Genomic DNA, 24,314 nt, shown 5'->3' on the forward strand with positions numbered 1-24,314 from the left:
GAAGTGAGATCTTAAAGGCAGGATGACAGCTGTAGCGGGTTCTCCTCTCTCTTAAAGAGACAGTACCCTTTCATCTGTTATCACCAGGGATGTGGATTTCATTTCATAGTTTATACACTTATTTCTTATTTGATCTAATGTCACATATGTTGTGTATATGTATTTATAAATTGTTAAATGTAAACTTGTTATTTTACATAATGGATATTTTAATAACTTTTTATTTTCAAGTGAGATTGCTTTCTTTTTGCAATAGGTTTTAATAATATTGACTCTGAAATAGTTTTCTGTAATGTTTTTATTATAACACAACAACAATTTTATGTAAACAACTAAAGTTGAACAAATTGGCCTGTAAAAGATGTTCTGGACAGCATGAGAAATTTAAGTTGTCTTGTCATATATATATATATATAATTTTTTTTTCTCACAATTGGTAATATAAGAATATTATTATACTTTATCTTATAGTTAATATATATACAAAGCATTTTACAAAATAACTTTATTTTAAATCAAAATAATTTGTCAGTAATTACTGCCATTGCATTAAAACAATATGAGAAATTCAAGTTAGATATTCTATGTTTGTTTATGTATGTATATAGTTGTTATTATTAAACCCCCTTTGACCTTTTCTTTTCTATTTTAAATATTTCCCAAATTATGTTTAACAGAGCAAGGAAATTTTCATAGTATGTCTGATAATGTTTTTTTTTCATCTGTAGAAAGTCTCATTTGTTTTATTTTGGCTAGAATAAAAGCAGTTTTAAATTTTTTAACCACCATTTTAAGGACAACATTATTAGCCTCTTTAAGCTATATTTTTTTCGCAGAGCAATTACTATTGATTAATTTCTATTTATTCTATATATATTTTTTTAAATTATTATTATTATTTTTTTATGTGGTCAAAGATGAGACATGCCTGCATCAAATTAAATTACAAAGTGACTGTTTTATATACAGAAAGCATATTAATATTATAATATTAATATTAAGCATATTAAAGTGCAAGTAAAGCTTTAAAGTAATTTTCAAATCGCTTTTGTCAAAATCATGTGGGTAAAATAATGTTCCTCCATTATTCAGTGTAACATATTTAGTTATGTAAAAGATGAATCCTCTTATACTGATCTGCACTTACTGTCTAAAATACCAGTAGATCATAATAAATTGTCATATTTTAAGTTGTCAACATTTGCAGACAAATTAGTAAAATGTGTGTATTCGGGCTGCACGATATTGTAAAAATCAAGGATTGCGATGTCAGGGTGTCTGCGGGGTCTTAAAATGTATTAAAAGCTGAGAAATCAATAATGAAAAAATTAAGGCTCTTAAAAAGTATTATAAGTCCTAATCGTGTTTTTACGAGGTCTTAACTTTTGTTTAATCGTTGTCCAAAGTGTTTGACTACAAAAAAGCATAAATATATTTGTTTTCCATCTAATATTAACAACGGCGTGCTCGATCCATGCGATTGGTTTGAGCCAGGGCGCGCCCGGCCAAGTTTCACCATGCGGTTTGAATTCACATAATTTGCGACAAATGCAGGAAGGTGATGTGACGCTCTCCACACGTAGCAAAACCATAGATCGAAACATACGGCAAAATGGGAAGTTTGCATACTCCTGGTTGGAGAAAGACGAGTTTAAACAGTGGCTGAAGCCTGTCGCTGAAAACAAATGCATAATTTATTCTTTCAAGCTTTGTTTCTTCCGAGCTTATCGGAGTTCTGTTGCATGGTTGTGCTCTATTATCCCCTTTCACACAGTGATACCGGTAAATATCTGGAAAATTTCCGGAACGACTTTACCAGTATATTCAAAAAAGCGCTGTTCACACAGGCGAGGACGTTACGGCAATTTTCCGGAAAAGAGCATTAACACATCCATTCCAAAATACCGGTAAATTCTGACATCATTCACCACAAATGAGCTTTAAACGGCTGCGCTTGTATTTGTAAACATGTGACTAAATTACAAACTCATCATGGATGATCAATATTGTGACCAACTTTCGCAGGATCACTTTCGCATGTCGAGATGTTCATAATATGTGCGTGTGCAGGCGCTCACAGGCTGTTTTACAGGCACACGCAAAGCTTGAAGGTAAACAAACAACAGCTTATCATAAGCATCTCATCGATGATTATTTACACAGTTGGCATAAAGAAGAACATATAAACGTGATCTGACTAACTTCTAGCAGCTAAATGTGTCTGGAAAAATATTCAAAGGTTTTTATTCTCACAAACCGCACGGACGTAAATGCGTCTGACTGTTGTGATTGGCTAAAGCAGACGTCTCACGTCAGCACGTTCTAGACGTGCACGCGCTTATTACGGGAATCTTCCTTCTGCATTCACACAGCGCAGCATTCCGGTAAATTGCCGGTAATGTTACAACTTCTCTTTCCGGAAAATAGCCAGAACGAATTTACCGGTATTTTCAAAAAGGACCTGTTCACACATACAACCTTTCCGGAAAATTGCCGGCACTTTTCCGGAAAGGTCTGTATGTGTGAAAGGGGCTATTGATTTATTTAACTCCAACTGGCGAGGAGGTCTTAAAATATTCTGAGAAGGTCTTTAAAAAGTCTTAAAAAGGTATTGAAATTACCTTTAGGATTCCTGCATATACCCTGGATATTTTTTATTTTGCGATATATATTGCAATATGAATACAATTTCACCAGATGAATGATAAAAAATATATACAAACTCAACATTGCATAAATCTTGCGAAGTGTCTATATTGCAAATTATCACATTGCAACATCAATGCTGAAAATATATAGTGTAACGGCCCTAGTGTGTATAGTATAAAACTTTAAAGATTTAAAATTTCAATGATTTAGTATTTTGTAGCTGCGCTATGATCTACAGCTGCACACTATAATGTTTCAGCATCAATATCATAATGTTTGCATCTGCAACAGTCAAATTGCAGGATCTGCAATGTCGAATCAAGATTATGGTTAACCAGGAGAGAAAGCGCTCATGTAATTGTAAAGTTACTGAAATGTTTGTCATTTGCAAGTGTTTTAGGGCTTGTGATTGTGTGAACATTTCAAAGCAGGTAAATCATTTGGGCACAAGAATTACACTGTTTGTAACTATATAAAACTTTAATTGTAATTGTGCCATGCTTTTGTTCACAATTTGTGTACCTGAATACTGCTAGACTCCTAGTTAATTTTACTTGCATTTTTCCTTTACTGTATTAATAAATACTTTTGATGAATTTATTGCATTTTATGCGGATACACTCCACTACAAAATTTATCACAGTCTAAAATAATAGTTTTTCATTCCAGATGTGCTACTCCTGTCATCTGGTGAAAATGTACTCAATCTCGCAATATGTATCGCAAGAAAAAAGTATTGCAGTGTTTTATTTTTTCCAATATTGTGCAGCCCTACTATGATCTTTAAATATAATAATTTAATTTCATAAAATTATTCTAAATATGCCTAGATTATTATTATTTTTTTTTTTTACAGTTGAATGACATTTTAGTATGTTTTCGTTAAATCGGGGTAATAATGTGCAGTATAGGGATGCACCGATATGGATTTTTTAGCCGATTCAATAACCGATAACTCTTAAGATTTGGAGGCTGATAACCAATATATTACCTGATCAATATTTCAAAATGTTTTATACAGTAAAAAATATTATACAATAAACAACTGATTTTATTTTAAAAACTTAAAAGTGTAATCTGATCTTATGAACTAAATAGCCTACTCAAAGCACAAAGCAATAATTTGAAAGGTGATTATGTAGATATATTCACCTGAATCAGCATGCCAAAATAAATGATTTCCTTTTCATTGCATAGTAAATTAACATGCAACTTGACTGTTGCACAAAAATAATAGGTTAAATAACAAAATGGAACTTTAGTAACAAACAAGTAAAAAAAGTATGTTAAATGAAATGAAAATGAAAGAACTAAGAAGTGAAACCAGCTCAAATGTTCTTGAATAAAATGTGTTACAGTAATATACAAATATGTAGTGTGCCAAAATGCATTTGAAGAGGTGTTTTGACAGTTCAGAGGCACCGTACTACCGAAAAGCTAAATAAGATAATATTAATATTACTTTAAAAAATGCAGCATAAATTCGTTCCATTTGGTGTTTTAGATTCTTTTGAACATGATAAACATAACTTGTGCTCGTTATAATCATTATAAATATGCAGATCAAACTAAATACAATCTTACATCAACAACACAAGGGAAGCAATAATAGCAAATAATCATATTAGTTTACAAACAACCCAACGAGTTGTTTAGCACGTGTGCATCGCTGCTATTATGTTTACAAATAAAATATTTTTCCTGAGGCAATTTAAACCAAATATACAATGAAACTATCAAATATGTCTTTGATGATATGGTTTCTTACTGAGTTATTAACGCACAGCAATACCACACAAAGGACGGACTTTGAAGAAGGCAGGCAGTTCTGTACAATTACATAATCTATCGGCTTAAAGATAGACACAAAGGAATATATTTTGAAGAAAGTTGAAAACCCATAACTATTGACTTCCACATCATAGATGTCGACCTAATTTTTACATGGAACCGAGAACAATAACATTAAAAATAGCCTTTATCGGCCAATATTGATATGGCCTTCGATATTTTGTGCATCCCTAGTGCAGTTGTTATTGTTTGCACAAGACAAAATTGGGTTTTAAATTGAACACATTCTAATGTACAGGGAATAAAGCACAAACCTTTAGTTTGTATAGTATTTATTGTTTTTATAATCAAAAAGCTTAAATTTTACCCTATATGTGGCTGTAAACAAACATTTAAGTTTACAAAACATACCATTTTAGTAATTACTTTTAAATCAGACCTTCTTTTTCCTTTTTTCTTTCTTTTTCTTTCTTTTGTTTCCTTTTTCTTTCTTTCTTTCTTTCTTTCTTTCTTTCTTTCTTTCTTTCTTTATTTCTATTTAATGCCTAGATGCCTACAAATAGTCACAACATGTGTATTTCATTTAGATGTAGTGCACGTTGTGTTTGAGTTATCATGTTCACCACAGCAGAGTTCGCTCTCATCCATCTGTCCAGGTGAAAATCGCCAGAGGTACTTCCAGCGTCTGATCAATGGAAGTTATACTCCGCTCACTCTTCCAGTCGGTGGCGAAGAGGCCTGTGATGTTTCTCCACGCAGCTTGGCTGAAGCCCTGATGGTAAAAACCCAAACATTATTCCATTACATCTGACATTAATTACACAATACATTAGAACACTTCATATTTTACTACAAAGACATTATTTGTATAATGCATTGGTATTGCATGGTATTACATATTCAGAAACATAAACTTGTAAGGTCAAATCTTTTGATCTTTGGTAAGAATAATTCAGATGGTTTGTACAGCCAGTTTAAAAACAATAACCTGGTTTAGTTAACAAAACAATAGTATTTTTCTTTACTAATCTTGCAGTGTTGGAGTTTGTTTTTAATCATTTGTGACTTGAAGTATTTATATGGATCTGTTTAACAAAGTTTTAACAGAAATTGTATTTAACACTAGTGCGCCATACACCATGCTGTGTGTCCCTTTGTAACAGAAACGTCTTTATCTCTAATCCAGTTTATCAGTTCAGCAGGTAGTTAAATGGACACCGGCTGAAAAGCACATAATAACTGCTACCAGCAGAGAGCTGTAGACTATTACAACATGCACTTTGAACGGTCTCCCCTCAGTTATGCCCATTATCTCACAAAGGGGCCGTATTGAAAACAGTGTCATCAACCAATGTTTATACAATGTATTTGATTAGCATGTAAATGGTTAAAGAGGTCCTAATGTGCTTTTATTTTTTTTTGATGGGAGATACCATATAATATAGCTGTCTCAGAATGTGTTTGTAATGTTTGTGCTCATAATTTCACAAAAATAATTCATAACACTTGACTGGAAATGCTCAGTTTTGTTTAACGTCACTTTAAATACAAATGAGCTTCTGCTCCACTCCCATTTTACAGAAGAGGGCGGAGTCTTTACATCTTGTTCCTCAGTTACTCCAGCAAGTACAGTTTTAATGCCTTGTCATTTCAAACTCCTATTTAAAGTGTTTTTTAAATGCACAGAAAGCCAACTGCCCTTTTATTTGACAGCCATTACGTAATGTATTGCATGTTAGGGTTTTCATTAAATTCAGTGTTGTTGTTCTAAAATTATTTTAAACAGGGGTTAAAATACTTTTTAAAGTTGCCTGATCAGGCCAGGTCTTTGATTTGGTGAAACCTTGCATGTGAAATGAGCAACAACCAATGCAAATTAACCAGGCTTGCTCCTAGAATTAGAGATAGTTCTCTCAAAAATGAAAATTGTCATCATTTACTCACCCTGCAACTATTTGAGTTTCTTCTGTTGAACACAAAGGAATATATTTTGAAGAAAGTTAAAAACCCATAACTATTGACTTCCATATCATTTTTGTTCATAGTATATTATTTTCAGTTCAACAGAAGAAAGAAACTCATTAAGGATTATAATCACTTGAGGGTGAGTAGGGGGGTACTCACACTATGCTATCCAAACTGTGCCCTGGCACATTTCTCGGTTCGTTTGAGAAGTGTGAGTGCTCTGAATCGGGCTCAGACATGGTTCAGTTTTCCAGCCCTGGCCCGGTTGGAAGAGGTGTGCCAGAGTGTGGTTCACTTGGGCTCAGTTTCAGAAACTGAAGACGAGACGTGACTTTTAAGGCACTGTTTAATATGTGTTTATTAATCATTCTTACTGTTCAATGAATGTATTAAAGACGCAATTAAAGACGCAAACCCCTCACTGCATGACAGCTGCACCTTTAGCAAACCTCCTAATACTTGTAGCACGAGGACTTTATGATTGTTTATGAGCGTCAAAAGTGGCTGATCTGTTCGGCGAAATATTCACCGCATCCCAAACGACTGAAACAATATAACTATAGAAATCTCCACTGTGCTGAGCGAAAGCGCTTACTGAATAGCGCTTCATTGATGATGTAAGCGTACCCAGGCCCGAATGTAATGCGAGTGTGGGCCGCCGGGAGAGATGGGAAGGGTGGCAAGCGTGCTTCAGCCTGGTTCAAGGCAACTGTACATAGTGTGAGTACTCCCTAAATAGTCAGTAAATGGGTGAACTGTCCCTTTAAGAGAATTCAGAAATAGTGATTTGTGATTTGTACCTTTGCAGATCTATCCAGCAAACAATAAAAAAAAAAATTGTAAAAACAATTTGATAAATCCATTAGAAATGGTTCGCCCGGGGTTTTATTCACAGAATGGTTTGCACTTTGAAATTCAGAAGTTGGTCTGTTGTGTCCGCAGGCTTGCGAGCCCTCCAGAAGACTGTTCGAAGGCGGTTCGTCTGTAGTCGCAGGCACAACACCGAGTGGCACCAACACACCCATGTCCCTGGATACAGCCTACTCCAGCCTAAGGCAGGATACGCCCCAGTCGCAGGGCACCCCGCACACCCCACGCCCATCAGGCACCCCGTTCTCTCAGGACTCCAGCTACTCCAGCAGGCAGGGCACGCCAGCGTTCCAAGCCAACCGTGCCGAATCATCAGGAGGCTACAAATCGAGGAGACATGAAACCAAATTCCAGGATGCCTACAACCGTAGACCAGAAAGGCGATATGTCCATGGACCCACGCAACGTGGTAACACAGAACAGCCGCCTAGTTTTAAGCAGCATCAACCACCTGAGCCGCCATCGCCGGCATTCACGCACACGCCGCCGCCACCTACCAGTGCAAATTTTAAAACTGCTTATTCCCAATATCAACCCCCAATTCCCCAAGAGTACACAGTAGCCTCCTACCACCAGCCTGTTCAGCGGGAATTGGATTACAGGAGACCACCTCAAGCTCCGCCTCCCCCAAGCACTGACTTCCTGCCTGTCAGAGACAGACCCACGACTCCACCAATCCCTGAGCCTCCTCCTGCTCCAGAGACCCAACCAACGACACCTCCGTCTTCCACACCAGAGCCCTGTCCATCGCCTACCCAAGAGTCGGAGCGTAACAGCCTAGACTCCCGTATAGAAATGCTCCTGAAGCCCTTCCTGAATGAGCGCGGAGACTCGGATGCTGAGGTGCGGATGGATGGGAGCCCGATCTCCTCCTCGTCATCCCAGCTGTCCCCAATCCCACCCCAGCGACCCTCGCGGCCTTCAAGCACTGGTCTGGAGGACATCAGCCCAACTCCGCTGCCTGATTCAGAAGATGATGAACCGATCCGTGGTACTGCTTCACTGTTGGCGAACTCAAGGGGTATGTCACCCACCAACATGCACAGTAAAAGCTGTGTGGGAGAACCACGGACGCCCGTTGACAAAATGGACACGGTAAGATTTGAGCTGTACTTTATTGTTGAGTCACATTTATTTGAAAAACAAAAAGTTTATTTAAGGTGAAAAATTTATTCTGCGTAGATTCAGAGACATTTAAAAGGTTTTACTATTCTCTACTAATGCGAGAATTTTGAACAGCAGATGGTGCTGTATGATTCACAAATAGCAGTATTCTGCTTGCATCCAATTCCTTACAAATACCACTTGAACATAAAATAATCATTTAATAAAGTTAGGAATGGTTTGAGCGAATTACAAGTGTTCATATGAAGCTGTGTTTACATTAATCTTGTGACATAAAAACCTACTTGCCTGACTGAACGCTCAAGTGCTCCTCCTCATGAACATTCGAGTGTAGGCGTAGAGTGCCATCTGCTGTTAAAAACTAGCCTAGCGCGCAATTTGCTATTAAAAACTAGCCTAGAGTGCCATTTGCTGTTAAAAACTGTACTAGAGCGCCATCTGCTGTTTAAAACTAGCCTAGAGCGCTGTCTGCTGTTTAAAACTAGCCTAGAGTGCCGTCTACTGTTAAAAACTGGCCTAAAGCACCATGTGATATGAAAAAACTAGACTAGAGCGCCATCTGCTGTTAAAAACTAGCCTAGAGCGCCATCTGCAGTTAAAGACTAGCCTAGAGTGCCATCTGCTGTTTAAAAACTAGCCTAGTGTTATCTGCTGTTCAAAACTAGCCTAGATCGCCGTCTGCTGTTAAAAACAAGCCTAGAGCACCATCTGCTGTTTAAAATATAGCCTAGTGTTATCTGCTGTTAAAAACTAGCCTAGAGCGCCATGTGCTGTTTAAAACTAGCCTAGAGCGCCATCTGCTGTTGCAACCTAGCCTAGAGCGCCATCTGCAGTTAAAAAATAGCCTAGACCACCATTTAGCCTAGAGTGCCGTCTACTATTTAAAAACTAGCCTAGAGCTACATCTACTGTTAAAAACTAGCCTATGGCACCATCTGTTACTAAAAACTAGCCTTGACTGCCGAAAGCGGTACCCGAAATGTAGCCCAAAGTGGCTTCTTTTGGGAACTTCTCGCTAACTTATTATATGTAATTTTTAAAGAAAATCACTTTAGGTAACTAAAGTAAATAAGTAAATTAGGCAAGTAAATAAATCTCTAAACAATCCAATTGGTAATGTGTTAAACGATAGTGTAACAATGCTGTCTCAAAACTACATAAGGTTTGCCCAGAAAGTGTCTAAATCTGTCAACACACAACAACAAAAAAGTTGCACGAAATCGCTAAATTGATAGCTGCATACTTGCTTATTTTCTAACTCTTACTACTCTTCTTTATTAATTTTTTGGGTTGTCCGAATTGCAAAGAATAACATACAAATGTTGTTATATTTCCTGCTGTTTTGTTTTGAAAATAAATATCTCATTGCATTGTTAAATATGATAGTATGAATTGCTGCCTGGAGGGTTTTAGGACCCAGGAGAATTGTAGGAATCAACCGCACCAATCTTCCTTTAGAGCGGCCCCCTGCTTTCCCTTTTGTTTCACATTTTAGCAATAGAAGAAGTTGTGCAATCTGACTGCAAACATGTTTTGCACCATTTTTTTCTTAAAAGGCAAATTCTTGAGGCTAGTTTTCTGAATGTATAAAAGCAGCGTTTTGTGGCGCATATTTGAACCCATTTATATAATAATTTCCATGTTTGCTTGATGTTTTGTAACTTGACTGTTTGTGCCACATCAGCAGAAACACATGAAATAAAAAAATAGCAAGTTTATCCTGGCACACTTTTAAGTCCTACATGTTAATCTGCACCAAAAAACAGGCTAAGCATCACATTCCATAGCAAAATTCAACCATCTTCAGCGGTTGCAGGAAGCACATAAACATTCAGTGCATGATGAGGCTCTCTTGTAAATGAACTGGTTTGCATTGCATCCTCCAGCGCTGTATGGCAAACCCATGAAATATGATCCTGCTTTGAATGCCGCTTATGTGCAACACACTTTCACTTCCTCTTACACGTCGTTCAACACGAGAAACAATGCTCAGCCGTTAACTTGCTTTTGTGCGGTACTTCCTGCTTAAAAAGCTGGACCGTCAGGATAGTGCTGTTCTTATTAAATCACCAAAGCCATCAGCTGTATTGTCAGAGGCTTGGCTGAAAGACATTGGGTTCCTACATTGAAGATGCATCCAATGAAGAGTTTCAAGAGGGATTTTATGACTAGTGCACTATTGATAGACACTACTAAACTGAGTGATACCTCAAGACATGCAGTTTCTTAAGGAGATGTGTGCTATTTCTTTAAATTCTCTTTTTAGTACCATGGAAAAGAAGCGTGTGTGTGTGCGTGCGTGCGTGTGTGTGTGTGCGTGTGTGTGTGTGCGTGTGTGTGCGTGTGTGCGTGCGTGTGTGCGTGCGTGTGTGTGCGCGTGTGTGTGTGCGTGTGTGTTTTGTACATAAAGGCGCAATCCCAATTAGTGTTGTGACGATGGACGATAGTATTGTGTATCAATGATACCTATGACGATTTTTAAAGACGATATTTAGCTCGTTTCGCATTAATGTTGACCAATTACTTGTTTTAATTTCATTATTGAATAAAATTAATAGCATTATTATTTTTAATCATCATCATTATTAATAAATGAACTAAAAATAATTGGACAGCTTCAGCTGTTCACATCAGCATCACTTGACGACACCTTCGGATAAAAATGAATTATTTCGATTGCTCTCTTGCGCTCTCTCTCTCTGTAATTAGTTTGCAATGTTGTGGCATTAAAATTATAGACTAAATAACAAAACTTCAACAAACAAATCTTTGTTAATTTAATTAACTAACAAGTTAAATAAAACAATTTTTAAAAATGGAAAAACTAAAGAACAAAAGGAAAGAACTCTGAAACTAGCTCTGGGATAAAAACGCGTTGCGGTCGTCCTTTATAACAGCACCCTGCAATATTCTTTCTTGCTTTTACAAAAAAAGTTTTAATCTTTTATATCCGTTAATAATACTCTGTTAAAATAGCTGGGTTAAACTACTTTTATTGGATGTATGGCCTGTTACAGTTCATTCAAATAGAAAAAATTAGATACACAATTAATGGCAAAACAGAGGATTTCTATACAGCTTGGCAACCATTTCTGTTGTATTTAAAAAAATAGCTTTATATATCCCATATTGCATATTTAACCCTGTCTGTATCTGACATCCCCCCCCTCTTGCTTTTGAATGATACAAACTTATCTAATAGTGTATTAAGAAAAGAAATTGTGTGATATTTTACATTTAACGGTAATGGCCTACTTGGGTGTCATTTGTTAATTTATTATTATTATGTATATGTATGTGTTTTTTTCTTGTTTTTTTTTTTTGGTTAGTTTGTTCTTTTTTGTTTTTGTTGTTTACTTTATTTCAATCTCAATATGGTTCAGAGAGTAAGGAATGTGTTTAATAACCACTCAGTATTTTATTTACACTGTGAAAGTAATGTGTTGTGGTTTTTCTTTGCCTCACCTGTAATGCCTCTCTGATTGAGAAATGTCAATAAAAAGAGTTAAAATAAAATAGCTGGGTTAAAAATACCCCAACATATAACCCAACTATAGGTTATTATAGGTTATTTTAATCCAATGCATTGGGTTATTTTGATTAAATGTTATTTTTCCATTCTGGTATTACTTTTGAAGTACTACTATTATTTTCGATTTATGGCGAATGTCGAATGTCTCTGCTGGGTCCTAAAGGCGAGAATGACAGCTGAATATCCCAAATATGTGTATTATTTTCTCCCCAAAAAACTGTAGACATGAACACGGTAGAGAAAGCGTTTTATCGGCTATGAAACGCGCGTTTGTAATATCATCAATAATTAGGAGAGCTGGTGAAACGAATAAAAAAAATATGACACCAGAGGTAATTTGATAAAAAAGAACTACAATATTATTATGTTCGAGCTTAAATAAACTTTACAACGCAGAAACAACATTACTTGCGCATATTAATACAGCTGTTTTGTGTCAGTTGAATCAGTTAACTGTTAAAATTCTAAATATTAACCTAACTGGTTGAGTTATTATTAAATAGCCTAATAAAGGTTAAAATAACCCAACAAAGCACCAAATATGTTAACTCAACCATTGGGTAAAATAAATAACTCAACTCTAAAAAAAGTGTATGCCATGTTCTCCTCGTGTTTGTGTGGGTTTCCTTCGGGTGTCCAGTTTCCTCCACAAGTCTAAAGACATGCGCTATAAGTGAATTAGGTAAGCTAAAATCGTCCGTAGTGTATGTGTGTGAATGAGAGTGTTTAAATGTTTCCCATTGATGGGCTGTAGCTGGAAGGACATCTGCTGTGTAGAACATATACTGGACAAATTGGCAGTTCATTCTGCTGTGGCGACCAGGACTAAGCCGAAAAATGAATAAATAATAAGAAGGATTTTATAACTTATTCATCATAATTATATAACAAACAAATTACAGGCATAGATGACTACAAAAGACCAGAGATAAAAGTGAAATAGTGGGGAGGAAGTTTCGACGAAGTCTAAAGGCTCCTACACACCGGGACACTTTTCGTTTGCGTTTATCGTCAGCGTTTTTCAAGACGTTTTTCCGGATTCAACCCCAAGTGATTTTCTTTGGCGTCGAGCAGAAGAGTATGCAAAATCGGTCCTTTATCTGACATTAGATGGCGCTACACAACTTTAAGCTTCTGACACCTGTTGTAACACAGAAGAAGAAGACAAAGTTGACACGCTTGTTGTTATGGATGGTTCAAGCAGCAGCTGCAGCTCTAGCGATGAAGAAATGATTATTGTTCATCAGAGCAATAAGCTGCTCCATGTTCATATCCCCTCTGGGCATCTTCAATGTGTACCCGCATTGACAGTTTTGAACTTGAGCACCTTCAAGTGCTGTTTACTGTAACTTCAGCAGCTCCGTGCACATGAACAAAAGTGCTAATCTGCGGTGTGTCAAAACAAAAAACTGAGCATGAGGCGTTTGTTTAAAAATGATTCTTTTGCGCCTGCCGTTTTGCATGTTGGTGTGCACGATCACATTGACGTCCTTTATTTAGTCACGTGGCGTTAAATGTTGACGGGAAACGTGAGCAAAGAACGTCTCGTTGTGCACGGGCCTTAACAGTATTCACATACAGAAATTAAAGGATCTAATGCAGTGGTTCTCAAACTTTTTTCATCAAGTACCACCTCAGAAAAAAATTGTCTCTCCAAGTACCACCAAAATGAGCAGTATTGAAATACAGTAGCGCAGTAGGCCCAGTAAAGCAGCTACAACTCTGCACAGTTAAAAAAAACGTTGCAGTTTACCTCAGAAATGTAGGCTATATGTCATATATGACATATTATATACATAATTTTTAATACATTTTTGAAATATATGTAGCATGTACATGACATATTTCATTTCTCCGCGTACCACTAGAAGGAAGCCTGCGTACCACTAGTGGTACACGTACCACAGTTTGAGAACCACTGATCTAATGTACAAAAAAACACTACATTGGCCCAAGGTATTCGGCGCGCCGAAAAAACGCTGGCCGCTGGCCTTAAGAAAGCCCTGCTTTGGCCTGATTAGGCCCCGGAAGTGACAGTGGAAACGGGCCCTGGCTCGTTCGCTTTAGGTGCGATAGTGAAAACGTGGCTAATGAGGCCCACCACTGGGCTGCGGCTCACCGGTTGAGAATCTCTGCTTTATCAGATAATATTTACCATTTAAAGTTGCGCCATCCAGTGGTCACAATTAGAACAGCAGCCTCTTTTATTGAAAAGTTGCAGCTCGTTTTATACTTTACAGAATCATCTCGTGGGCCGGATTAAACCTGTTTGCGGGCCGTACGTTTGACACCCCTGGTCTGGGGGGTCGAATCGAGATTGCGAACTTTTTTCGATTAATTGTGCAGCTCTAAGTCACAGGCCTTAAAAACACATGCAAATGCCATTGGCTTCATTATGATTAAACTTTGCGGTGACTGGTCAACTCTCAACTCAATATTGTGACTTTTGTTGATGCTCACATTGTGAAGCTGATGCTGAACCAATATATTGTGCAATGCTAATGTCTTTTTTTTTTTTTTTAAACACAGGGTCATCAGTCTTCAGGTGAAGACATGGAGATATCTGACGATGAGATGCCTGGCACGCCGATCGCCAGCGGGGACTGTGACAAAAACATTGTGGTCAACTCAGCATTGTCTCTAATACAGACCATCCCCATGCCTCCACCAGGGTTTCCCCCGCTGCCCCATGCGGCTGGTTTCCCCCTACCGCCGCACCACCTTCCACACCATTCAACCGTTTCCCACTTGCCTAGCCATCACCCGATGCTCCACCCACTGCACTCTTATGGCATGATGCATTTTTTACCTGTAGATCTGCTTAGCTCTTTACCACAGTTGCTCCAGATGCCCTTTCAGATGCAGACTCAAATGCTGAGTCGCATGGCACAGAGCCAGCATCCGTACGCTTACCCGTACCCTGCTCCCAGTGCCAATCCTGCCGCCATGCCATTTGGGGGTCCGTATCCACCATTGTCAGTGGTTAGCGCTCCTGCAGACACGCTCCATGGGCAACCATGGCCACTACCCAGCATGCCCCAATTTAACCCCGCTGTTCCCCCACCTGGCTACGAGCCCCAGAAGGAAGACCCGCACAAAGCCACCATAGATGGAGTGCTGATGGCTATCGTCAAAGAGCTGAAGGCCATCATGAAGAAAGATCTCAACCGCAAGATGGTGGAAGTGGTGGCCTTCAGGAAGTTTGATGAGTGGTGGGACAATCAGGAGCTTTCGGCAAAGGTAAGTGCTAAGGATGTCACTATACTCAATCGATGCGTCCCAAATCGCACCGTTAAACATTATTCTACGCCACTTTGTAGTATAGTAAAAGTATATGAAGTGTACCAAATATAAAGTGCTGGATCGGTTAAAACGTGAACGTGCCTTTCCCTTCAAACATTAGCGGAGGTCAGGGGATCATGGGATTGATCATAACACGAAGAACACTATCACTATGGGCAGATTTTCACAACAATACCACAGTATACCATGTGCTGTGTGTGTTCCTGTCATTTTTTTGACGATTGTAAGCACCATTTTGCAAACTCAGCCCTGTTTTAAATGTTACACGATACACGTTGAAGGATATGTAAATGCTTTTGGAAATGAGTCATAACAAATGCAGCAAATTTGGTTTTCAAGCGATTGAAGTCGTGCCCGGTCTAAAATCAGTGACAAGTTGATTTGTAGCTTTCAGAGGTATTGCGTCCCTTCATTTGTAGTGTTGGGATGTGCTGGAGTGAACACGAATGTTTTTATGAATTTCCATATGTAAATTTTTGCATTTGACATATTATAATACAGTCTGCGGCTAACACATCCATTAGGATTGTATGCAATAATGTTATTATTATAATAGCATCCTAAATATAAAACAAACACTATTTTCTAATGTTATAAAACAACAGTTGCTTATCTGGAGTGAATTTGAAGTATTTGAACTATTTTTAAATGTGAATTTTTTTTTTTTTTACATATTTTTAAAATCTAAAGTAGATATTAAAAATCCAGTTACTGCATGATTTAGATAAATAATCTTTTAGCTGTCAATAGGGTGAAGCAGTGGCGCAGTAGGTAGTGCTGTTGTCTCACAGCAAGAAGGTCGCTGGTTCGAGCCTCGGCTCAGTTGGCGTTTCTGTATGGAGTTTGCATGTTCTCCCTACGTTTGCGTGGGTTTCCTCCGGGTGCTTCGGTTTCTTCAGTCCAAAGACATGCAGTACAGGTAAATTGGGTAGGATAAATTGTTCGTAGTGTATGAGTGTGTGTGAATGTGTGTGTGGATGTTTCCCAGAGATGGGTTGCGGCTGGAAGGCCATTCGCTGCGTAAAAACTTGCTGGATAAGTTGGCAGTTCATTCTGCTGTGGCGACCCCGGATTAATAAAGTCGACAAGAAAATGAATGAATGAATAGCTGTCAATACTAAACTACTTAGTCTGTTCATTTTAGTGTATTAATATTTATCTTAAACCATTATATAATCTTATGATATTTTTAGATACACATTTATTAATTTTATTGTGTAGCCTGGATTAGGCATAGGGGCGGTATAAGATATAAGACGGTATGATAACCTTGGATAAAAATATCACGGTTTCATGGTTTGACAGTATTTTGATTACTGCTCCAAAATATATTCTTTTTGCGTGTCTGGGTAAAAAACTAAAACTTTTTTCCCATTGAACTTTATATATTTTATTTTTTAGAAACATTTAAAATATATTGGAGCAGTAAACATGTCATGATAAATAAAACCTCTTCATTAGTTTCTAAAACGCAGATTTCTTTACAATTTAAAAGGGCATTTTTAGATATCTTTTCTGCTGGAGATACTGTTGCCCTAAAAAAGCATAAATAGAAAATCCTACATACACTGTAGGAACATAGCAGAAACTTTTGGTGGTTTTAAAACCTTGATTATTTTTTTTTTTACCACGGTAAACCTTGAAAACGGTTATCATCCCATGCCTAGCTTGGATATTTTTTGGCGGTACAACGCTTATGATTAATATTTAATTGTATTTTGTATTCATTTAATTTGATGTCTAGTCTGTGGTGTTTATTGTTTGTCCATTCAGGACACTCTTAACAAAGAGATTACAAATCACAAGAGTTTTTCCTGATAACAGAAAAGAAAAAGATTTTATATTTTCATTTAGTGTGTAATTTATTATCATTTATGTATTCTATTGTAATAAACATGTATTCACCTTATTCTTCGACGACGAGCGGGTTTAGTCATTTGAATCTTTTTGGCTCGAGACTTCTGGTCTCATTCACTTCCATTTATTTTTAGACATTATAAACTGCTCGTTTCGCTGTTTGATGTTGCATACTTATTTTTCCTTATTATATCATTCTACTTGGTCTGTATAGTCATGCAAACATTTGTTTGTAGAGCAAGTAGTTTGACCGTTTTCTGCCGTTTATTATTCCTAGTCATTTCTCCCATAGGCGACTAAATCGGAAGTTCTAAAACAATCGCGAAAACAGGCGCACTTCCGCATTTTAGAATAAGGTCAATAAAAGGGTTATTTACAAACTAGGGGTGTCACTATACTGGAATTGAATACTAATCGATACTTAAATTTCAAAAACGTAATTTTCCCATCAACATTTGAGCTCATTCTTAATCAGAGCTAATTTGGAATTGTGTTCACATGCTCAACAGAAATGACTGTGATTGGCCGTGAAGGTCATCAGTTCACTGAACTTACCACTGTTTATGGAGTGTTACCACAGATACAGCGACACTGGTGCATTTGAAAGACTTGATTCATCAGATCGCTCAAATTTCAGCTTATAAACAAACCAGCTGATCAATGTGATTTTAAAATGCTCCAGTGTCCATGTATATGTAGTTGCACTCAGTCAACAGAGGTGACTTCGGTAAACTGAAGACTTTCACATTAGAGTTGTAAACCTAGACTGGTCTCACGGTTTAGTTCAGTAACTATTATCATGCCTTCGATTCGGTTCAATTCGATATCTCGGTGCATCACAGTGCATTAACAATGCTTTTTATACACAATTTTAGATTTTACTTCACAGCACAAGAATTCTTGTATTTAAAATGTATAATTCATTAATACATTTTCTACGTATTTGTAATACAATTATGCCCAAATAATACAGTTAGCTATATGACCTGTACCTTTAATTTTACCTGCTCAAAGAACCTGCTTACTCTTTTTGAATATATCAAGCAAAACTCGAGGAAATGCACAGAACAACATGAGCATTTAAAGCAAATAAACAAACGTAAATATTATCTCGCTTGCTTTTTGAGCATTGTCAAGCGAGTTGTTTAACTCTTATGATTGGTCACATGCTCAACAGAAAGGGCTGCGATTAAGGTCCAATGCTCTGGCGCTGTTCACTGATGAGTGACACATAAACAGCAGCGGTGATCACAGCTTATCCATGATAGACAAAGAAGAGAAACTCGTTCTGCAGACATGCTCATGTCTGGGTCCACAATCCACAAGTATTGCTGGAACTGCTGAGAGGAGAGGCAATGTGTGCTTGCCAAGTAGTTGGAGTGTTTTCATTACTTGTACTTGCCTCCCTCGCCATAGTAAACTACCACAATATAGCGTATATGAGATAAAAGTCAGTACATAATAATCGGCTATGATCTATCACTGAACCAGTACCGAATTGTCTGCATGGCGGTGCACCGGAAAAACAATTAATTTTGACACCCCTACTTCACGGCCAATCACAGTCATTGGTGTTGAGCATGTGAACACGATGGCAAATCATTGGTGTTTATGAACGCGCTCAAATTTTTCCGGGAAATGGACAATTTTTTAATTTCAGTATTGATTGGTATCATATCATGACAACCCTATTATAAACAGTTTTTGCCATGTAATAGCCATTGACGCTAATACGGCAATAAACTCCAAATTCTCCTGTTTAATCTTGTTGCAAAATAAATGTTAACTAATTCCAGAATTGAATGTTCTTGAAGAGTTAGTCCCATAGAAAACCACCACTTGCTAAGTTACAGAAGTGCTTAACTTGAAGGCATGTCATTATACAGGCAGAATTATCTAATGGTGTTATGGTGTTTTTGCACCTGCAGGCTACACTTACACCTGTGAAAACAGGTGAGGGCAAAGACGAGGAGAAAGAACGGGCCAAACCCAAAGAGACAATGTCCTCGCATTTACCCTGGAATAAGGGCGAGGGTCTGGGCTTTGAGGGAATGGGTCTCGGCATCGGCCTGCGTGGCATTCGATTACCGTCCTTTAAGGTATTAGAACACTACCTGGTGGTGTTGTTACTTTTTTTTAAGCATCATTATACCTGTAAGTTGTTCATTATTAATCGCTGCTCATTCGTTTGCAGGTTAAGAGGAAACAGCCCCCTGAACCGACATCCACCAGTGACAACAAAAGGGTCCGGCCATCCACACCTGTCGACGATGAGCTGGAGGATGAAGGTGCGTTCTTGATACTTACCAGGTTGATTTGTGAGGTTATTAGGGTAGCTTATTCCCACTTAAACACTCACAACACATTTAAAGCCACTATGTCATTTTCACCTCTAGAGGGTGTGTATTTAGTACAAAAATGGGAATTGGGGTCTTCATCATCCCACAGGACGCCTGCGGAAGTCATGTTGATAGATGAACTAAAGTTTTCAACGCTTAATATTATGGTAGCATGAAGCAGAGGAATGCTGGAAGCTGTCAAAGACAGGAAAGCAGTATATCTATTATTATACCACAGTCCAACACTTTCGGTTCTTCTGCTCATGGTCTCGTGGAGAAGAAGCAGTGCAGTTTTATAAGACTGAATAGACTTTAGGCTTCTGGTATGATGCTGCTCTGTGCAGTCTAATAAAACACACAACATAATAAGTCCTTGCTGCTCTTTCACTGTTTTTTATAAAACCAAAGCAGAAATTGAGGATGTGTGATGGCATTAGCATGAACACACAGCACATGCTCCATGTCACTAGTTAAAATAACTCATTTCTCTGGATTTTAATATTCTTCGAAACATTTGGGATTGAGTACAAATATCAGCTAAATATAACAAAAATATTTAAGAAGTGTCTTTTTTATATATATATTAAGTAACATTTTTTTTTCCAGAGTCAGAAAGAATGGGTCGCACGGACGGATCCAGAGTGGATCCAGCTGGTTCTTCTTCTAAACGAAGACCAGCCAGGCCTCTGGAGCTGGACAGCGAAGGTGAGGAGGAGGAGGAAACATCTGGTAAAGAGGAGTCGTCACTTTCAGATCATGAAGAAGAGCCAGTGGACGATGCTTCTGAAAGGTTGTCCTCTGGCAAGGTGAGCACCATCTACAGTTTGTGACTTGGGGAAGTAATAGTACAATTGCATGAGCTTACAAAGATTAAAGGATTTGTTCACTTCCATAATAAAAGTTTCTCTCATAATTTAGTCACCACCTTTTCATCCACAATGTTAATTTCTTTTTTTTTTTCACTTTTCATATCTGAACACCGCATCTTCCGTGGTACTCAGTGGTTTGAATATCAGCTTAAAGAGGCTCTAAACAATCCCAGCAGAAAATAATGGCCTTGGTTAAACAATCAGTAGTTTTCTTTATCATGCCAGAGATTGTGCTAGACCAGCTTTTGTAGTTAAAATGTGCATGTTTTTATTTATTTTTCAAAATTAGCAAAACTTTTCATTAGATAAGACTAGAATTCTTTAGACCATAGGTCTCAAACTCAATTCCTGAAGGGCCACAACTCTGCAGTTTTGCTCCAACCCCGATAAAACAGCCGATCTAACTGAGGTGTTTATGACTCTTTTGAACACCTCAATCTTTTAGATCAGCTGTGTTTGATAGGGTTAGAGAAAAACTGTGCAGAATTGAGGCCCTCCAGGAATTAAGTTCAGGACCTGTGATTTAGATCATTTTAAAGCTGCATTGAAACTGCAGATTGGAAGTTCAAACCACTGAACCACCTTAAAAGGTCATCACACTCCGGTGTCCTTTAAACTTTATTTTTGTCTATGATCATCAAATCTTAGTCAAGCGTAGTTATTATGCATTATATATGTATTATTTGTATTTGAACCAAATTTACAAAAGCAAACGTACCTTCTTAGGATTTGGAGGAAGAGGATGAAAAGAAGAGCGAATCGCACTCCAGCGAGAGTGAATCGTCTGACTCATCAGATGATGGTAATGATTTTAATGACTAGAGGCTGATGAATATTGTGCCCTTGTGTTCAGCTGTAATAACTTTGAGATAATAACCTTTACCATCTGCCTTCTTCAGAAGCTTCCAGCTCATCGTCCTCCAAATCTGGTTCTGATTCCTCAGGGAGCGAGAGCTCATCTGACTATGAATCAAGCTCAGAGGAGGAAGAGGAAGAGGAGGAAGAAGAAGAGCGAATAGTGGGAATGGATGATGAAGAGGATGTGGATGCACGAACCTCAACGTCTTCATCAACTACTTCTACTTCATCCTCTGATGAAGAGGAGGTTGTTGAGGTAAAAGCCCCCAGTACCCCCACAGGACCACCCCCAGAAGAGGAACCCAATGAGCTAGGCAGACTGGAGGCTGTAGATGAAGCAGAGATCGATCACAAACCTAGTATGGTGAGCTTAATCAAGACAAAAGTTGAGGAGGTGCGACCCCCTTCACCCAAAGGATTGCCAGGTCAGAGTCTTGATTGTTTTTTTTTTTCTTAGATTGATTTTCCTTTAGACACTTATTCTGTTTTAAGTCATGGAATTATGTGTTTGCATGAGTAAATTAGCACAAAATAGTGGCATGAATTATACATAATTTGCATCTACTATCTCAAATAACTCGAGCTGAAAATTTGTATGGGAGAAAACATCCCGCGAGTCAACCAGAAGGCATGCAGTCAAGGGCTGTTTACATGGCTGTTGTGCTGCTGAATACATTGTACTGCTCATAGTAAATGTGCACTCTTAAATTAATTAAATCTTAAATAAATTAAATCTTAAATAAAACTTGCCGAGATCATCGTCTGATGTTAAAAATTTGCCTCATGCATGACTTTCTGTTAAGACCTAGCCAAAGCTTCATCTGCTATTATAAACTAAACTTAGAAAATTAATCTAGAAAGAATAGTGATAATTCAAAAATCTATTAATAAAGTATTATTAATTAAAGTATTCATATAATTGCATGGTAAAAATGTTCTGTTTTTGTAGCCTGATGCAATTGTGTAATCATGTAAATGTAGTCTGAGAATCATGTGTTGACGTCAGATGGTAATTACTTCTCATCTCATTCCAGCTGACGAACTAGACGTTGATCTGGAGGTGAAAATTCCAGTGCCCAAAACTGAAGCCAGTCTGGAGGAAGTTGGTAACTTGCGTCCACCAACCCCAACAGGTTCGTTTGCAGATAGTGATCAGGACACCCGACCAAAGATCCCCACAGAAGACTTCCCTAGAACCCCTGGTCATGAAGGCCCAGTTCCCCTAGAATCAGAGACCACAGTCCCTCGATCTCTTCCTACACCCTCCATGCACCTTCCACTTCCTCCAAGTCACGTTCCTGATCCACAATCCCTTCTTCCACCCCCTGAAACTTTGCCGGATATGCCTGTGCGTGGGCGCTTGCCTACAGAAGAGGACATCCCGCGAACACCCGGTAGAGACCTCATGGATAGAGCTCGAGGTTTGGGCAAGTTGCAGAGCACTGATACGGTTCCTGTCACACCAGGTAGTGACACTCCTCTAACAGGTAACAGCTTGAGTTCGCCACATATTCTCGGCAGCCCTTTCTCTTACCCCGCTCAATCCCCTGTGCTCAGTGCTGGCATTCCTCGGACTCCAGGTCGAGACCTTACTTTTGCTCCAGCTTTCCCTGACTCTGCTGGTTTATCTGCAGGCCTTCCTATTCACAGGAAGGCCTCGTCTGAGATCTTGGAGGAGAAGCCTCTCTTTAAAGAGCCTCTACTCAGTGCCTCTCCCCAGGCCAGCCTACCTAATAATGCTGCTTCTTCCCCATTCCCTGGTCCTCCCCTTCCTACTGCTTCACTTCCGGAGCCTGCTTTGCCTCCCCAAGGCTCTCCTCCTGCTTCAATAGAGAATTCCTTTCCCGCTTCTCCAAAAGAACTTCCTGTTCCAATGATAGATGTTCCTGTGCCCTTAGATGATACTCCGTCAAAGAAGAAACTGGTACGGTCTAAGAATAAAAAAGGGATTCAACATTCTGAAGAGCCTCAAGTTACTTTAATAGAGGCCTCTTCACTTCCAGAGCTCCCAGTCAATAACCAATACCCAGACCTTCCTTCAGAATCCATCAAAGAAGAAGATGGTGAATCCGCAGTCTCTGAGAAAGAAGAAAGCCAAGTGCCGACGATCATACCCAAGGTTGAGGAGACGTCTTTTTATGTTGAGGAACCAATTCAGAAGACGCGGCGACAGAGACGGGGCTGGCAGGAGTTGTTGTTGTCTATGCACTCGCCTGTCGCTTCACCACGCCGTCCCAGCTTCATGCCCCGCTCTGACTTCGAGGAGATGACCATATTGTATGACATCTGGAATGATGGCATTGACGAGGAGGACATCCGATACCTTAAGATCACCTATGACAAAATGCTTCAGCAAGATAATGCCCATGACTGGCTCAACGACACCCTCTGGGTCCACCATCCTCATATCCTTTACTGCTATGATCTCTGTTGCAATATTTGCAAACAGTAGAGTTCTGCATCAATTCTGAGTTTTTAACAGCAGATTGCGCTGGATGTTTTACAAACAGACATACTCTGCTTGCTTCCAATTCCTTACAAATACCACTTAAACGTAAAATCTTCAGGTAGGGAGTTTAAGCAAGTTTGTTCATCGTGAGTTATGTTTACATTAATCTTATGCACAAGTGCTCTTCATTGGGAGCGTTTGAGTGTATGGCTTAAAACTAGCCTAGAGAGCCATATGCTGTTAAAAACTAGCATAGATCCCATCTGTTGTTAAAACTAGCTTAGATCGCATCTGCTGTTATAAACTACATCTGCTGTTAAAAACTAGCTTAGATCGCATCTGCTGTTATAAACTAGCCTAGAGCGTTATCTGCTGTATAAAACTAGCCTAGAGCACCATTTGCTGTTTAAAAACTAGCCTAGAGCACTATCTGCTGCTAAACACTAGCCTAGAGCACCATCTGCTGTTAAAAACTAGCCTAGAGCACCATCTGCTGCTTAACACTAATCTTATAATCGAATCAGAAGAGATTAGCGATGTTTTTTTTTTAAATGTCAGAATTGATTTCTCAGAAATATTTTTCACCACGGCTCTCTTAAATTAACATCTAGCTTTGTCAAAAGTATATTGCTGTGATTGGCTCCAGTGATCATCAAATTTTGCTCTTCACCAAGTGCTTACATGGACATGGCAGTGTTTGAAAGCCA

At 38.4% G+C, this 24,314-nt stretch overlaps 1 protein-coding gene across 8 annotated transcripts in view; it reads left to right on the forward strand.

Annotated features, from left to right (window-relative positions):
* setd1ba (SET domain containing 1B, histone lysine methyltransferase a) overlaps nucleotides 1-24,314 on the forward strand; it is a 39,555-nt gene that overhangs the window by 4,492 nt on the left and 10,749 nt on the right. For 3 of the 8 annotated variants that reach the window (XM_087269671.1, NM_001045134.2, XM_087269669.1), the window contains 9 exon segments: nucleotides 5,097-5,218; nucleotides 7,348-8,370; nucleotides 14,462-15,172; nucleotides 19,021-19,191; nucleotides 19,287-19,380; nucleotides 20,038-20,237; nucleotides 21,027-21,102; nucleotides 21,200-21,583; nucleotides 22,193-23,563. In XM_087269671.1, coding sequence (XP_087125797.1) covers nucleotides 5,097-5,218; nucleotides 7,348-8,370; nucleotides 14,462-15,172; nucleotides 19,021-19,191; nucleotides 19,287-19,380; nucleotides 20,038-20,237; nucleotides 21,027-21,102; nucleotides 21,200-21,583; nucleotides 22,193-23,563 — 4,152 coding nt within the window. 8 annotated transcript variants of the gene reach the window in all.

The sequence above is a fragment of the Danio rerio genome, chromosome 10, assembly GCF_052040795.2.
Source record: "Danio rerio strain M-AB ecotype USA chromosome 10, GRCz13ab, whole genome shotgun sequence".
Lineage (NCBI taxonomy): Eukaryota > Metazoa > Chordata > Actinopteri > Cypriniformes > Danionidae > Danio > Danio rerio.